The sequence below is a fragment of the Callorhinus ursinus genome, unplaced genomic scaffold (genome assembly GCF_003265705.2).
Source record: "Callorhinus ursinus isolate GAN/ISIS: 27379988/994484 unplaced genomic scaffold, GSC_fseal_2.0 scaffold4, whole genome shotgun sequence".
Taxonomy (NCBI): Eukaryota; Metazoa; Chordata; class Mammalia; order Carnivora; family Otariidae; genus Callorhinus; species Callorhinus ursinus.
This window is the reverse complement of record NW_027397066.1, coordinates 119016872-119034985: the sequence shown is the minus strand read 5'-3', so window position 1 is coordinate 119034985 and position 18114 is coordinate 119016872. Positions and strand designations below refer to the sequence as shown.

Here is an 18114-nt window from a genome sequence, read left to right as displayed (position 1 = left end):
AGGCAGTTCAGTGTCCAACTCCTGATTTCTAGGGTGGAGGAGATTGAGCCCTGCGTCAGGTTCGGAGCTGGGTTTGGAGCCTGCTGGAGATTCTCTCTCTCCCTCTGCCACACCTCCCCTCTACTCATGCTCTTTCTGTCTCTCTCTCTAAAAAAAAAAAAAAAAAAAAGATCCAAGTTGAGTTCTGATTCTGAAGCTCCTGCTTTTAACCACCAGGCTATATCCCTTTTTTACTGATTTCTGTTTCCCAAGAATTTCTAGGAGGTGATGGAGACAAACAACCACAATGCTAGGCAGATTATGATAAGGGCATACACCAACAACTATGGAAATACTGAGCAAACAGTAATTAAATATAACTGCAGCATCAGAAACAACATCTCAGAGGAAGTGGCATTTGGACCAGATCTGGAAGGATGAGCAGGATTTCAGCAGTTTAGAAGGAACACAAGAGACAATTCAGGCAAAGGGAGTAGCAAATTTCATGAAACAGAATCCTAGAGCTCATTTTCCAAGGTGATGCATTTAATGCTCACTTACATATCCCTCTTTATTACTTATAATCCCACAACAAAAATAAATTAAGGTTCTAGGAATTCTCTTGCAATATTTTACAATCATTGCACATTTATTAGAAACTGGCTTTAAAATTCTAAATGAACACAACTTTTTAAACATTGTCTTGCTAGCAAATTTCATTTGGGTATCAGGAACAATTGAGTCTTACTGGCTTTGGGGTTATGCTAGATGAAACTCAAAGGAGGCTTAGCCATGCTGAGCCGGACTCAGTAGACTCTGTAGCCATGCTGTGCCCCTGACAACTGCCTACCTATGCAGAGTTTGCAGACAGAGGAATCTTCCCTTTCTTTAAGCTATCTCAATTTTGACAGCATCAGTTAATGAGCAATACTTTTGAGGAGACATTTTCAGAACAACCATGTACCAACAACTCAACAACAAAAATAATAGACAACTAATAGAAGTGGATTTGCATTTCAGGCTCATATTTCGGTCTACAATCTTGAGTGGGGAGACAATATATCTCACCAGTTAAGAGATGGGAGTGTGAAGCCAACTGCAAGCATTTGAATCCTGTCTTTGCTACCACCTAGCAACTTGACCTTAGAAAAATTACACAGTGTCTCTGAATCTTTGTTTTCTTATCTATAAAATGGAAAGGGTATCAGTATCTACCTTATAAGTTTTTTGTTAGAATTAAATAAGTTAATGTACATAAAGCACTTAAACTAGTATCTGACATATACTTAATTATTGGTTAAGCTTTATTATTTTGAATATAACCTTGGGTGAGTACTCAATGAGTACTTCCTTGAGCAGGAGGTCTTAACACTATATTTTTAGGAATAACAATTGCTATCATTTATTGAACTCCTTCTAAGTGCAAGGTATTAGGCTGTATCCTTTTCATTTTTTATCTCTGCTTCTACAACTGACCTTTTAGGTGCTTCCCACTATTCATGTTTCACAGATAAATTCAGTCGCTTGCTCATGGGTATAAGACGAGGAGATGGAGGAATATAGATTTTAACTCCAAAGGCCATGTTCTTTGTGGTTGATTATTAAAAGTGCAGGAATGGGAAAGAGAAGACATTAAAGGCTATCTAAGACCTGCATTATGCTTTTGTACTGCTGAAATAATTAGAGATTTAACTGGAAGAAGAGAAAATGAACCAATTAGAGCTTAATAGGTCTGTTGTGTGGGTAGGGGTTTCTAGAGTCTCAAGGTTGAATATGTGCTGCAGTTGGAATATAGCCTGTCCTTATGGACACTGGTCTAGATTCTAGTTTGGTGCTCTTCAGGAAGTTGAGATAAGTGACATTATTAATAAAGGAGAAGTATATGAGAAATCAAACTTCTCTTCCCACTTCTCGTTTGCTGCAACCGTATCATTTAATTGAATTATGTTGTGATAAAGTATGTCTATTCATGTCACATTTCCTTCTGAATAATATACCATAGGAGCTTTCAATTAAAGGAGGTCTTTGACCAGGTCTAACTTCACAGGCCAAAATTGATTCTTCACATAGGTTTAGCAAATTATTTGTTAAATTAGAGGGTTTTTTTTTTTAAATGTTTACTTTCTACCTTCTTTATTTGTGTCTTTTATCCATGATCAACATAACCCCATCTTGTTTATTACTCTTTCTATGTGATTTACCTAATTACTTTCTTCCCTCCATTGTCTAATTACTGAGAGTGGCTGGTCACTGGAACAGGTCTACTTTTGTAGCATCTGTTGCTACTTATGGGTAATTGGGGAATCAGGACTACATAGGGGCTTTGTTCATTAGGTGGTTTTGCTCTGCATAAAGTCGAAAGCCACGGAGGTTGTAAGGGAGCAAGATCCCCTGATGCTGCTGTCTGTGTGACTGAAATTTATCAGTCAGCCTTCTTGTGGAGCAGATGGTATCCAAATGTATCCTCGGCCACCTGGGAAACATGCCATGGGGAAGAGAAGAGACCTAGTAGAGTGGAACGCAGGATTAAAGAAAAGTCCCTTCATATTTCCACTGTACAAAACAGTCTTTTCCCAAATGATTCCTACTTGAGCTTTGACCTCTTGCAGTTGACAAAGGTGGTGCTATGCCCATTTCACAATGGAAGAAACCGACTCTCAGAGGAGTTAAGTGCCTGTGGTCTTATACCGGGCATGAGAAAGCCCAAAGCTTTTCAAGTGTTCTGCCACTTATTCTCCTATTACCTCTACCTTACCAAGGACAAAAGATGGTTCTTGGCTGTTTTCTAGAGTGGTAAGGTCTCAGAAGTCCGTTTAAGCAAAAAAGGTATTCCCAGGTCAAAAGTTGTCCAAATCCAGAATATCAGCTTTATCCCCACCCAAAACTTAAATGCCCTTCACTCTAAGCAATTTCACAGTCCATGGCTTTAAACAACATTTATGGGCCTTTGTTTCCAAAACTTGCAACTCTTGCCTTCACTTTTCCATGGAGCTCCCGATGCCCATTTTCAACTGGCTGGTAAATATCTCCACCTGCTCATCTAGGAGGTATTTTAAACTTACGATAATTAAAACCTGTTTTCTTGATTCCCATTCCTGTCCCTCCCAAAATGTCATTCCTCCATGATGCCCATCTCCATAAAAAGCATCACCATCCATTCAGTTATGCCAATCCCCAAACTATAACCCTTTCTTGATTCTTTTTTCCCTAACCTCGCATTAAATCCGTCACCAAGTCCTATAATTTCTATGTTGAAAATATTTTCTGAATTTGACCAACTCTCTCTCCTTTGCCACTGCTGTTGTTCAATTCTGAGCAGCTATCAGCTCTCACTGGAGCCAGTTAGGGGAGTCCCCATGGGAAGCTGGCATCTGCTCTTGCCTCTGCATAGTCCCCTCCTGATAGAAGAGCCAGGGTAATCTTTTCAAACTATCAATGTGATTTCTTCACTTCCCTAGATAAAATCCTCCAATGGCTTCCATTTCACTTAGAATAAAATTGAGATATCCTACCACATTCTATAAGGATCTTGAGGAGCAGGCCATTCTCACCATACTTACGCTAACCTTCTAGCTCATTCTTCATTGACCTTGGTCTTCTTTTTGCTTCTCAAACAAGCCAAACATTTGGGTCTTTGCATTTGTTGTTCTCCCTAAGCTGGCTCCTTGGTATGTTTTAGGTCACAGCTCAAACGTCACCTTGTCAGAGAAGCTTTTCTTGATCCACCCTCCCTCCCCACACTCAATTTAATACACTGTTTAAAATTCTCACTGAATTATTATTTTAAACTTCATGTCCCACTAGAGTATAAGCTCCATAAAATATGGAACTTCTTTTCTTGTTCACTGCTGTAAAACTGTCACCTAGAATCATGCTGGGTACATTTAGACATTCAATAAATATCCATGAACTGAAAGCATGCATGAATGCCATTGCTTTTTTTCCTCTCACGTTTCTTCATAAAATAAGTGTATATATTTAGATATGCCCTTGAAATGTTTTTGTAATCATTGATAACACAATTATTTGTAAAAAGCAACTCATTTTAAAATTCTCAATAAATACAATTATTTAACCATTGATATTTTGTTATTAACAAATTATGTATTGGGAGGGATAGAGCCTTACTGCCCTTGGAGTTCTTCTAGAAAGAACTGACAGGGAGAATCAGTCATAGGTTGAGCTGAACAAGGGCATTCTGTAACTAGACTGTGTAGCTGGTGATTGCTTACCTGTGTAGAATTTTATGCCTAAAATTCTTCACAAAGTCACTTCAAGATTCTGGTATTATGACAGCATCACAAAGCAAGGATTCTTCTTATAGAGATGCTCTGAAGAGCATACATAAACAGATAACAAGAAGCATAACAGAAAACTAAAATAGTAGAAATGCACTGGGTCCAGAAATTTGACTTTACATTTCAGTCTGTACTACATAAACCCCGAGAAAGGGCAAGACAAGGGCAGCATTTGAGAGCATGGGCTGCATTGCCATCCTGAGAGCATTTGAATCCTGATTCTGCTACTGGCTACCTGTGTGGCTCTAAGCAATTCATTTTTATTGGGAGGGGTTGTGGATTAATCTGAGGTAGTGTACTTAAAGCACTAAGAATGGTGCTAGATGTATAATTGATCACTTAATGGTCTTATTCTAATTATTGTCTTGGGTTAATCCCTTACCCTCTCTAAAACTCTGATTCTATATTTGTAAGTTGCAGATTATAATTCTTATTTCACAGGGTGTTTGAGCAAATATATGTGAAAGAAATATATTACTAATATGTTGTTAAAAATTCAACCTTATTTTTCACCTATTGAATCAGATCTTCCCAAACCCTCAGTGAGAAGAAATATAATTACCATCCCCATTTCCAGATGAGAATATTGAGACTGCATCACAAATCCAGTCACCTGGTCAGGACTGGGATCTACGACTGGGAACCTTAGGTGGTTTACCGCATAAAACAAGTAAGAACTATCAAGGAGAGCTTCAAACAGAAGGTGTCTCATATTCTTATCTTACCTAGTATACCACATATCCTGGAAGAGTAGAGAAGGTGGTTCTTCTTTAATTTGAGTAGTGTAAACTACTTCTCCTTCGTTCTGAAACTTCCTGTAAAGCTAAGGCTCTGAAGCACTCTTCAGTCAGCTAGCGGGAGCTCTGCTGAGCTTTGGGTTTGAACTGCTCTCCTTGGAGATCCCAACTTTTCTAAAAGTATCCTCTTTGTTTCCTTTAAACTTGGATTCTCCTAGAACCACTGTCTCCTACTTTTCAAATTGTCTGAGCTATGCTTTTTTCCACATAGTGTTGAACTTGTGGATTTTGCTCTGAATAATTAGACCCTTCCTGCCCTTGGACTATCCCACATTTGCTTTCTCACCTACACACTCTCCTGGCTTCTTTCTCGTGTTCTGTGTCTCCTGGATCACTAGTCATTTCTAGCTTTAGCTTATCTGTACTAAAACCTTGTTTTATTTCCTGTGAGTCAAACATCTTATGATGGGAGAATTGGCACCCCTAAAGCCTGATTTTCTCTTGTCTACAGGAAGATCACACATACGATTGACTCAAGAGATTCAAGAAAGATGGGGAGTTATATTCTTTTTTTTTTTTTAAAGATTTTATTTATTTAATTGACAGAGAAAGAGAGAGACAGCGAGAGAGGGAACACAAGCAGGGGGAGTAGGAGAGGGAGAAGCAGGCTTCCTGCGGAGCAGGGAGCCCAATGCGGGGCTCGATCCCAGGACCCTGGGATCATGACCTGAGCCGAAGGCAGTTGCTTAACCAACTGAGCCACCCAGGCGCCCCTGGGGAGTTATATTCTTCAAGCTCTTCATTTGTCCTGCCTCCAAATGATGTTCTAGATGGAGACAAGTAAAACAAGAGGCTAACTATACCTCAGGCTAACTATACCTCAGGACGATCTATTCCCCCCCCACCCCCTTCTCCCCTCTTATTTTCTATTTATGTAAGGCCTCGATTTAATACTTTTAATCTACTTGTAAAATAGTTGGCATTAGAGAGGGACAGCAATTTCATTTTAAAAAGCTACTAATTCCACATGTAGATACTAAGTGCAGCACATTTATAAAAAATAATATTCCTGACAATTTTTTAAAAAAATTACCTTAATTTAAGCACCACCTCCTAAAGCGTAAGCCCTTTAAGTGTAATATATACAATGCAACTCTTGTAAAATATTTTGATTTGGGAAAGCATGTCTAAAAATTGCTTCATTCAGGATTTGGTGAAAGCCAGACCGTGAGTCAATGTGTTGTGTGTAAAGATGTCCAGATTGAACAACTGCTTTCCAGATTGCTTGCTACTTCCTGCCCAAACAAATGGATTCTTTCAGGAGACCACCAACCCCTGAAGGCAACATTCTAGGCCCCTTATTTCCTTTATTTGTCCTCAGCCTCCCAAATACCTCCTAAACATCAATCATTCTGTGTCCTTAGAGTTCAACAGCTCTGAGTGCACTTCTCTTCGCCATCCATCTTTGGTGATTTGGGCTCTGACTTTCCTGTCACCCCTCCTGTAACTCTCTTCACGAGCTCCACTGGCCTCATCTTTTGGTTTGGAGGTAAAACAAGGAAGCAGGCAGCTACTCCTCACTAACCCACGTGCCCTTCTGGATCTACTGATGGGCCCTCAAATCCTGTTGGTTCCCATGTCGACCTGGTAGTCCTGTGAAAATGTTGTGCTCTTGGCCTCTGGGCAGGTAAAAGGCTTAAGGTTGTTCTCTGTGTTGTTCTGTCTTACTTCTGCTATCCTAGTTTTAACACTACAGATTTCCATTAACTGACTCACAGTATTTCTTTTAGTATTCAGAGGGACCTGCTTCCATTCTTGAAATAACGTTTTCCTCCTTTCTTAAGTAGCACATATGTTCCTGCTGAAAAGAGCAGCGGAAAGCTGCAAGCGCTTGTTTCTGAAGTGGAATGTGAATCTGGAGCTTGCACACAAAGAGCCAAGTCTATATCTGGTGTCAGGTGATGAGGCCAGACCAGTTTGGGGCCTTCAGCATATAGGGTTGGCTATCAAAACTTGAAGAGACATGAGCACAGACTTGTTTTTAATTCAAAGCGTTGAGGATGGAGTCTCAGTCACCAAGGTAACAGTCACGAAAACAAGACAAAATAGTATTTTCTGAGGATTGACATGAGAGAAGCTGAGGGAGCTGGGGACAAGCTGGAGAATGGGAGTCTTCTGGTACTGACAAGAGCGATTTGAACCAAATTTGTTCTTTTCATATGCAAATACGCTGTCTGCTCTACAGCTGGCGTCTTCAGTGCTCCAGAGCACAGACAATCAAAGAGCATTTCCCGAGAGCACCATTGTTCCAGGAAGAGGTTCTTTTTTTCTCTCTCTCTAGATTCTTAAATGATACTTAAATTCAGAACCGGTACTGAGTGGGTAGTTTATTTTCATATGTATAATGTTCCACACTAAGGAAGTGAATTTCATCTTCTCAGCCATTTTTTTTTTCTTTTAAAAGGCCAACATGTTTTTATTTAACACACACAGAGATATGCATAAGATGTGCTGGTTTATTTGTATATTATTCTGTTATGGGGCAAAAGTAGAAAAATTATTTCGGGACCTTTCCCCCCTACAACGTGAATGTAGCTTTTTACATGAAAGAAATCAGCTTAATTTATAACTGAACCATTTATAATGAAATTTAGGAGCAGTGGTGCTCAAATCTCAGTGTAGCAAGGATTCTAAAGCAATGTTTCTATAACAACATCTTTTAAATTCCCTCTTGCAAATTATTGCCTATATTCCTCAATAACTTTGTCATCTGCTTCCTCCCTAAGGCATTACTTTCATCTTTTCCTCACATTTTATTTGGGTTCCATTATCAAAGTATCGAGTCTTAAAATTCTTGTTACAAAGCTAAATCACCATTGAACATGCAGAGGACCAGACAGAGCAGAACAACGTTTTGGGGGAAAAAAAAATTAGGCTGCTGAATACTCTGCTGTTGGTAAAAAGCAAATCAATAAATATAGTCTTCATCCTTGAGCCACATGTTGTGATCCACAAATCTGACTGACTGACTAGTAAAAAAAAAAAAAGAGAGAGATAGAGAAGGATGGAATTTAGTGGAACAATGAGGTAGCAACAGGCACATTATTGTTCTGGACATGCGCTAACACAAGCAAAGTTGAAGCCCAATGCTACCTGACACATCGTAGGTATACAGTACGTTTTGTTTCCTGCCCCCCAACCCCCATCTTCTTTGCATGTTTCACGTATTCTCTTAAATGAGAACAACTTTAAAATTTGTATGATATTAGCATTTTATTGTTGTAATACAGGAGCAAAAAATATAGCATTTTTTCAGTATGTCTAAAAAATTCTTGCATTAGGATGGCTTTCCTTCTTGTGTGTGTGTGTGTGTGTGTGTGTGTGTGTGTGTGTGTGTGTGTATGCGTTGATTTCTTGTTTGTTTTTTTTTTAAGATTTTTATTTATTTAAGAGAAAGAGCGAGAGTGAGCACAAGCAGGGGGAGGAGCAGAGGGAGAGGGAGAAGCAGACTCCCTATGGAGCAGGGAGCCCAAGGCTGGGCTTGATCCCAGGCTTAGATCATGACCTAAGCCAAAGGCAGACACTTAACTGACTGAGCCACCCAGGCACCCCTTGGATTTATATCTTATCTTTCAACCTTAAACACTGAATTGCTTATTTCCCCCGACCTTCTAAAACCTAAAATTAATACTGTTGGTTCATGTTATGGAGGAGTACTTATCCTCCTTGAAAAGTCAGGCCCTGATTTTTAATTTGGGGCCTTTTTTTTTTTAATTTCATTGCCTTAAAAGACAAAATAAAACCAAAAAAGGAAAAGAGAAAGAATCTCAAACATTCTAATCTTTTTATGCCAACTTTTATATATTTTTTTATTTTTCCAACAAATATTGCTTATGTTGGCAGTTATGCATGGTTCACACACTCTTGAGGGAAGTATGTGTTAATTAAAATCTCCCACACAACAGTTAAGGAAGAAATAACACATTTTTGTTTTATCTCTGTAAGGACTTAAAAACAGTTGTTTAATTGAAAGAAAAGCTGTGGTGGGTTAAGAGAGATGTGTTCCTGACCCTAATCATTCCACATCTTATAAATATACAGTGATGACTTCAGTGACCTCATCTTTCAGAGTGATGAGAGAAACATACGTTAGAGAGGAAATTTGAGATGGCAGAAAAGAGAACACAAAGGGAAAATGCCAGATGAGAAAAATTACAGAAAGTAGCCTTGATGAGCTGAAAATATGCTAAAATGAACAGGCATGGCAAGATGTAATACTAGACTCAATGAATTAAAGACTCTTAAAGATTCTACAGAGAATACTGAATGCTCATAGAATGAGCATTATATACATTAATATACATTAATGGCCATAAATCAGTCAGTATGATATCGAGCCACATTTTTCTAAGAAGCAGCCTTCAGAAAATATTTAAAAGTGAATAGAGTATTCCCAATTACTTAGGAAAATCTCATTCTGTGGATATTAATATGAAGCAGGGACACTCTGCATTCTGCCATTTTACTATACACAACTGAATTATCATGGAATGCAGTGCCCTGGGAACGAAGCAGTATTGTCTTCTGAATCCACTCAGGGGATCTGAACTGTAGAGATTGGCAGCCTAGGCTACAAAAAATTGTTGTGTTAAAATTCTGGAGAGAAAGGAAGAATAAAGAACAGAAAGGAAGAAGAGACTAAACACAGGAAAGCATATTATACATGCTATACTGGCAAAGCAATTAGAAAGAGGGGCTCTTCGGCTTAAGTGTTACATTTTTTAATGTATGTTGTAAATTTGTGTAATCTCAACTTAATCACTGGCATAGGATGGTAACTGTGAAACCATATAATGGAGTACAGTAATTTATTGGACTGGAAACATAACCCAAATTGGCTTATCATTTGATTAGTGGCATCTAATTTTCTGGAGTACAAGGAGAAAGATATATATGTGACATTTATAAGAAACCTGACCAAACAAAAAGAATTTGAGAAGTAAATAAAAAAACTGTATTCTAGGCTGCAAGAGTCTTTCCCACAGCCTTGGGGAAGTGGCTGATCCTCTCAGCCATGGTAAGATAAGAATGGTGCTGTTGAGGGAGCCTAGAAGCCAGATAGTTATTTCCCTAAGCCCTGTTTGTATAAGGCTGCTTTTTTCTTCAAAATTCCCCATCCTCAGTGCCCTGGCCTTTTTTGCCCTTGAGGAGCATGGATATATCTCTTCCATTTTCACTATGAAGAGTCCATAGAGGGTACAAGAGGTAAGATTTCATCAAAGGAGAAGGTATGCTTCCATCAGGCTATATTGGGTTCTAGATATGACATTTATTTTTAATTGCAAGAAAAAGACAACCTATTAGCATTTGCAGTCTTCCTTTTTGATGAAGGAAGTATACAGAGCAGAGGAGCAAGTCTTTCCATAACTCATTGGGACATCTCAGGTGTTAAGATAATGCCTCCCTGTGAGCCACCACTCTCTGTATAAAGGAACACTAACCCCTCAGCTAAACCCTGTTCATAGGTTGAGTTGACTATTTACATGTAGCTCATCTGCTGGGCAGACAGAAAATAAACTTCTGTTATTTTTGGCTGCTTCTTTGGAAGTGCCTAGTCAGAGGTAAAATCAACAAGTGTAAGCATACACATCTGATTCCACGGAAGGAAACATATTACTGATACCTATGATTTCTGAAATTAGCAAATAATCCAGTAAAAGGTTTTAAAACATTTTTATTTATCTATATGAAAACAAGAAAATACCCACCCCCAAAAATCACAGCTATAAATTTAATAAAATGCTTTTACTGAAAAATCAGAAGGTTACACAAAATTAACACCAGCCTGGACCATGTTAAGCATATAACTACCATAAGAATGTTGGAGAGAGAAAATCCATTTTTGTGCCGAGCCATAACTGTATTCATATTAATGTTAATAATAACAATGTGCCTAGCATTCTAAGTAGATTGCTTCATATAATCTTTATAACAAATCTATGAAATATGTCCTTTTACGTCCATTCTAAAGATTAAAATACAGTGACTCGAAGAGATAATTTATACAAAGTCACATAACCCCTTAGGCTGGATCCAGGTTTCAAATACAGTGTTATCTTGAGTGAAAAAGCCATTCCTCTATGTTCTTTATGCTATACTGTGTGGTTTCTCCTCTAAGCCTAACTTTCTTTTTGCTAATGTAAGAACAGAAAATAGAGATGTGGAAATTCTTGTCCAAGTCCCCTGCCCCCGTCTCCTTTGCTTGTGGCCATTGCTTTGTTCTAGAGGAAAGAGGATAAACTTTGTTAGATGCCACTAACTCTGAATGGCAAGAAGAGAAATGAAATGGAGTGAGGCAAGAAAAATGACCTGACTTCAAAGAAGAAAGAGTTCTTAAGAGAAAGAGAGAGCTGCTTAGAGTCAACTGTGAATTCACAGCGCCCCCGCGGCTCCTGCCTCTGCTCTTGTGAAAGCCTGTGGCCGACATCTTTGCTTATTCGCACACTCCATATCCAATGAAGGTCCTAGAACGTTAGGATTTGGCCAGTGCTGCTGAATTTGAAGGCACCTGAATGAACAGTTGTGTTCCACTTCTGATGATTATTGCTGGGACTGAACTCTCTGATAGCAGAGTATGGAGACAGTTCGACGCTTCTAGCCAAAGTGGGCGAGAATGCTGGCAAGGCTGTGTGGACTCAAGAGACTTGACATGATTTAGAAATGATGGCCAAATGAAACAAAAACTGATATTTTATGAAAACAGTATTTCTGGGTAGAGAGAATATTTAACTTAACAAGAATGCTGCAGACCCTGCCCCTTAGCTCCTGGACCCTCATATAGTAGAACTACAGGAGCAAAAGATGATCTGTACTATCTTCCTAAGACTCCAAGGAGTAGCTTGGAGCATCTCGAGCAGAGGTTAGAAACTTCTGGTCCTTAGGCCAAATCTAGTCACAGAGGCATGTTGTGTGGTTCTTACAGCTTTAGCCTACACAGTGACTGGAATTTCAAGCCCTGGACAAATCCTCAAATCAAGCGACGGTGGGCTTTCATTTCTTCGGGCAATGAATTTGAATAGAGGTCCCCTCTATTAACATAGCATAGGCTTTCCAGTTTGCTCAATGCCTAGACCTCCCCCCGAGGTATTGAAGCTTTATTTATTTTTATCCTTGCACTTATAGTGAGAATTCCCTTCCATGGAGTGAGAGCTGTCTGGCTCCCATATGAATCTGTGCTAGGGATGCCGGTGGGCATCTCATCAAAGCACTGGCAATAGAAAGTGAACCCTCATGTTGCTAGTTACTACAGAAAAGTTAACAGGAAAAAATAGCAGCTCAGAGCTCTTTTATTTTTTTTAAATAAAAGTTTCAAGTTATAGCTTTTTAAAAAAATACTCATTACTTCTATATTGCTATTTTTTCCCCTTTTCAGTAAAAAATAAAACAGTCTATTCAGTGGACACAAGCACATTTGAACCCCAACCTGTCAGCATCTTGTATATGTAAACTCTTCTGGACTTTGGGAACATTTTTTTAAATAGCTCAGTCCAAAACAAAACCAGTAAAAATGCAGCAATAAAAATCAAAAGATAGATAGATAGATAGATGATAGATAGATAGATAGATAGACGAATGATTTCAAAGAGGCTTTTATTAACTGCCCATTTAATTCAAGAAATTCCTAAATGAATAAAACAAAACAACAGAAGCAAAACCCAAAGTGCGCCTTTAGTCTTATGAGTTGAAGAAGGCCTTTTATGCAGAGTAGAGTTTTGTTTGGATAATGGGCAGTGGCAAGTATGGTTGGAAGACTGAGAAATAGAGTTTTCAGGCTTCTTTATTGGCTACCAAATAATTCTTATGACGGTTAGACTTTATAGGGATCAAATGAGTAATATCTACATGAAGCAATCCAATCACTCATCATTTATCACCCCTCCAATGGGACAGTTTCAGTATGTATAGATCTGTGGTGTGTATGGGTTTCACTATATGAAATGCAATGACTCATGCACTGGTTTGGTTTTTCCCAAGAAATATTGGACCTGGTGACAGTGTTTAAGGAGTTACCTGAATATGACTGAGACAATAAAAAACATTTTACAGAATAATAAAACACTAAATATTGGTAAGTGTTGATATTAACATTGGTAAATTTAGTATAGTGAAGGGCACCTGGGTGGCTCAGTTGGTTAAACAACTGCCTTCAGTTCAGGTCATGATCCTGGAATACCGGGATCAAGTCCTGCATCAGGCACCCTGTTCAGTGGGGAGTCTGCTTCTCCCTCTGACCCTCCGCCCTCTCATGTGTTCTCTCTCTCTCTCAAATAAATAAATAAATAAAAATCTTTAAAATAATAATAAAAATATTAGTATAATGATACTGGTAAATTTTATTTTTCATAGAAAATCCATTAATAAAAAAGGGGCTAATGTCTTTCTCAACTCCACCCTAAGGGACAGGTAAACAGATGAAGAAATTGAGTGTCCAAGAGTTTGTGACTTAACATCACATAACTAAAAAACAAGGATGTAGGAATACAGCTGAGGAATCCTGAATGATCTCAGGGTCTTTCCATGATATCTTACTGCATAAACATGAGGGAACAGAAAATCCTCTGGGCTGTTGGGTAGAAAAGAGATATGTACTGCCCAAGATAGGAGTTTAGTTTTTGTTTTCTGTGCCTGTTTGTAGATACAGAATATAGAGAAATACAAAGTGTCATTATTGCTGTTTTTACTTCTTCAGTATTGGGATATCTGTAAATTGGGTTGGACAGAACATTTCAGTTTAATGAAGATTTTCTGTTTTTATTAGGAGTCTGAGAGTTTCACTGATAAAATGGAGAATAGCTGCTCACTTCTGGGAAATAACCACAGCCCACAATCAAGCCTGATAAGAAATCTGAAAAGGAGTAACTTACTTTGAGCAAAGGTGTCATAAGCTCATCAGGTAGAGATGAGGCTACAACCAAGGAAGAGGGCAAGATGCATGCGTTTGAAGCAAATAAACTCCAGCTTTAAGATCCAGGGACAGATGCAGTCAATATCAATAAGTGGAGAGAAAGCTGTAGACTCTGAACAGATAAGCAAGCAAATGAGTGATGAAGTTAAAACACATTCATAAGGCAAGTAGAGGAAATGATCAAAGTAACCACCAAAGAACAGTAAAGTCTAGATCTAGCTTTTTTTTTTTTTTTTCCTTCCGGAGATATGTTGACATTGAAACCTTGCATCAGTATTTCCTAAAACTGTAGATCTCTTGAGTCAGACAATAAAGAATCATGGCAGTGGGTCTTCCAAAGAGAGATGCCATTGTGCAGGAGAGGAATTCAGTATGTCAAGAAAAGAAATGGAGCTAATGAGGAATGATGTAAACATGCCACCAGGGTTTTAGTAATGGAAATGCGAGTGCTTACTATTGCTAAGCCTCTAGTTCTTAATATGTAAAACTGAAATAATAATTCAAAATTCTGTTTTGAGAAATCAAAATATAATTAGCAAAATGCCTCAAAAGTAGGGAGGGCTAAATAAACTGTAGCTGTTATATTTTCCACACACGCTTTCCTAAGCTCTCCTGTATTGACAGAGGCATTTAAATAGAGGTGGTTTAAATAAGGAACAAATCATGACATACAGGAATAAAAGGATCTCGAAGTCTGGCAAGAACAGTTAAGGTAAAAAATTTGCCCAGCATTGCCTAGCTAATAGAGCTAAGCAAAAAACAGACCTGTTAGATTCCAAAGCTCCTGCATTTTCCTCTATCCCATTTTGCTTCTATAAATGAGATGATCTGTAAGCCACTGAAAGGTGATTAATTAGATTTAAAATTTCCTTCGCTTTCGAGTTTCCGATTTAAGCCGTAGTACCTCTGTCCCATTGGATGAAGGTGCTGTAAATGGCTGCAGTGGCAGAACATAACTGAAATGCAACTGTCCTTCTGTCCCTCCCTGAAGCAGTCAGAAGTGTGGGGTGAGGATGGTGATATAGAGCCCAGCACACTCTCACCAGGGATCTAGATCCCAGTTTCCCCCAGGCTGCCTTAAGCCACCAGCTGAGCATAAACTTGAACCCCCTCTGGTGAGGACACTTTGCATCAGACTTAGCCATCCAACTGCAGGTAGTAAAATTACTATTTCAAAGCCAGGGGAGAAGAGATGTTGGACATGCTGAAAAGGAATATATTTTTGGATTTTTTCCCCCACAATTGTGGGAATGATATGTGGGAGGAGAAAATATTCAAGTAAATATGGTATGGTGCTGAGCGTCTGTAATATGAGCCTGGTGTCTCAAGGGAAAATTCCTACATTTGTGGCCCCTGGGCAACAATTAACCCATTCTTATTCCACACTTCTCCCTCCCAGACTTGGCTGGAATCCCAGACAGAGGGCTTATCTAAACCCTCGTCTTCTTCCTCTGCCGCTCGCCTGCGGCTCGTGTGCTGCTTTGGTAGGGTAGCCCCTCGTCCCAGTTTCTGTCGCTGTGTTTGATCGTAGCCAATAGATTGGTGAGGACCAAGGAAGTGTGCACTGGTACATTTGAACTACTCCCGCCAATGTCAATAAGGAACAGCATAAAATTTCCCGGATACAGCCCAACTCAGCTTACTTTGCCTAGGAGTGTGAATTAAAGCCCGGGGTTTAATGACTGGTGAAAGTCCCTCGAGTCCCTGAGCTGTGTGTGCAGAGTCACACGTTAGAGCTGGGATCCCAGGGCGGTCGGTCGAGACTAGCAGGAGCGGCAAATGTGGTCAGTGGAAATGAACTCTCAGTTCAGCTCCGCAGCACGTGACTTCCTATTTCTGTAAGGTACTTCCAAGGGACTTCCTCTGTAAAAAAAAAAATCAGCTTGAGTCCCGGGAGATTTCATTCAGCGCAGTCGCTAAGTTTACTTCCAACTCCGGACAGAAGTTTTCCCTGAGACACCGTGTTAGTTTCTTTTCTCTTTCCTCTGTCATTGCCAGCATGCAAGGATCTTGTGGCTCCCGTTCGTGATCGGAAGCTGAATACACTGGTGCAGATCTCAGTAATCCACCCCGCGGAGCAGGGTCTGACAAGATACTCAAGCACGGAAATTGTGGAGGTGAGTGAGCGTGCTGTGTGCCTGCCTTCCTCTGCCCTGCTGTTGCCTTCTCAGCCTCTCTCTGGATTTGAGGGAACAGCTGAAATAAGTTAGTCCATGGCCTGTAGCTATGCTGCGTTACTGTCCTCTGTCATTTAGGAAAGCATACCTGAGGTTATTAACCATGCATTGCGAACTTAGCAAAATAAACAGATGAGAGAAGAGCTTGCCTTTTTCATAAGAGACCTTATTTTCTTTAGTAAATAGGAAAAAAAAAAATCTCACTTTGAATCCTTAAATAGATCACCAAGCAGATGTAGATATAGATGTAGATATATATATTTTTTTATTTAAATGGAATGAATACTTATTTGGGAGGAATAAAAGAGTTGTAAAGTGCCCCCAGAGAAGTTAAGTGTTTTTGCACTTTTCATTTTTTCCTATGTTCTTCAGGCTGCCCATGGAAACTTTATATTCTTTGCTATTTGTGTGTGTCTTTTTAAAAGTACCGTGTTTTTCAAAGAACGGTAGATGATTAATTTGAGAAACTGTAATGTTTCTAGCTAAAGGGTGTAAATATTACTCATCAGATGAGAGATTTCCTATTTACATTTATTGTTACTAATATAACATTCAAAATGTGTCGGGAGGAAACTTGTTATTGTATTGGATCAGATTCAAAAGAGGAAGTGTTTCCCTTTTGATTATTTTGTTCTCATCACACAAATTTCACACACCTAGTGAACGAGAAATACGGGAACATCTGGGACTACAGAAAGTGTGCTTTAAACTCCTTAGCTTTGCGTGCTTTTTTTTCAGATTTGTAAGCCCTGTCTGTTTTGACGGGGGAGTTTCTCTGTAAGGAACTAAGCAGCCTACCCCAGACACCGGGTTTGCTCTGTGCTGGCCTGTGCCTGGCTGCTGGAATAAATGATTCAGACTAAACTCGACTCATTTCTCTAATGGGAATGACCCAGATCCTGCATGTAGCCTTGAATCTGCCCTTTGGAAACTTTAGGTTCCAATGCTGGTATAATTTGTAGTTAATGCTGTAGTTGAAATAACAAAAATAGTCCCATTCATATAGCGAAAACGACTAAAATTGTAAAAGTGTTCATTTATATGAAAAAAATTTCAAGTATTGTCCCAGTTTAGTTATTCTTAAAATATTGCCAAAACGTAAACGAAATGAGTTTGACACATTTCAGTTGTTTATGTTTGAACATACATAGCTGTTTTGGGCTAAAAGTTTTATTGACTGTTTTTCCAAAGTGTCTAACACAGAGCTGAACAAAAAAGTAGTATTTGTTGAAGAAAAGGAGAAAGAATGAATGACTAAATAACTTGGGCTTCCAGAAACTCATAGACACATGGTTTACGAAATTCTAGCAAACATCTCAATGATATTTGGCAATATTCATATTTAAATATAGATGTAAAATTTAGTGTTGGATGTCAGCTCTCTCAAAATGAAATCTGAGGCATTGAAATATCCTGTGCACTGCATCCTAATGCTAGTAATTATATAGCCCCAAATCCATCATATTTAGTTTCTTTCATTAGTTTTCAAATCGGTCTGAGAAAAAACACAGCTGAACACCTGAAAACAAATGGACATTATCAGAGCATGGCTTTCAGTTGAATCATTACAGAAAGGAAGTAAATGGTACTTTATGAGCAAACAGCTTCATTTTAATTTGATCAGTCAATATCTTAGATCATTTGTGTGAATTTCAGGTTAAATCCATTAGATCTATTCTCAATGGACTGACAACTGACCCGAATTAAGGATTCTGCATATAATGAAAATAAATTGTTTTTCCAGAGTATGAGCAGCTCTGACACTGTTGCAGTGCCATTTACTATCAGCAGCTCTATCAGTATTTGGGGCTCTGGGCCTTGCTGTCGCCCATGAGCATCATTCGGCAATTCAGATCGCTCTTCCAATAGAAACTATTTCCTAGAAAAACAAACAGACTCAGACACACTTTCTGCATTCTCATGTGTCCCTGCATGCTGCCAACTGCAGTTGCTGCTTT

General features: G+C 38.9%; 1 protein-coding gene across 7 annotated transcripts in view; it reads left to right on the top strand.

Annotated features, from left to right (window-relative positions):
* The window catches only part of INPP4B (inositol polyphosphate-4-phosphatase type II B), an 864684-nt gene that overhangs the window by 447422 nt on the left and 399148 nt on the right, over nucleotides 1-18114 (top strand). For all 7 annotated transcript variants that reach the window (XR_012378034.1, XM_025874245.2, XM_073892293.1 and 4 more), the window contains one exon: nucleotides 15978-16096. Coding sequence is in view for 6 of the 7 variants with exons in the window: in XM_025874245.2 (XP_025730030.1) it covers nucleotides 15978-16096 (119 nt within the window). In the remaining variant the exon portion in view is untranslated. The remainder of the gene's footprint in view (nucleotides 1-15977; nucleotides 16097-18114) is intronic.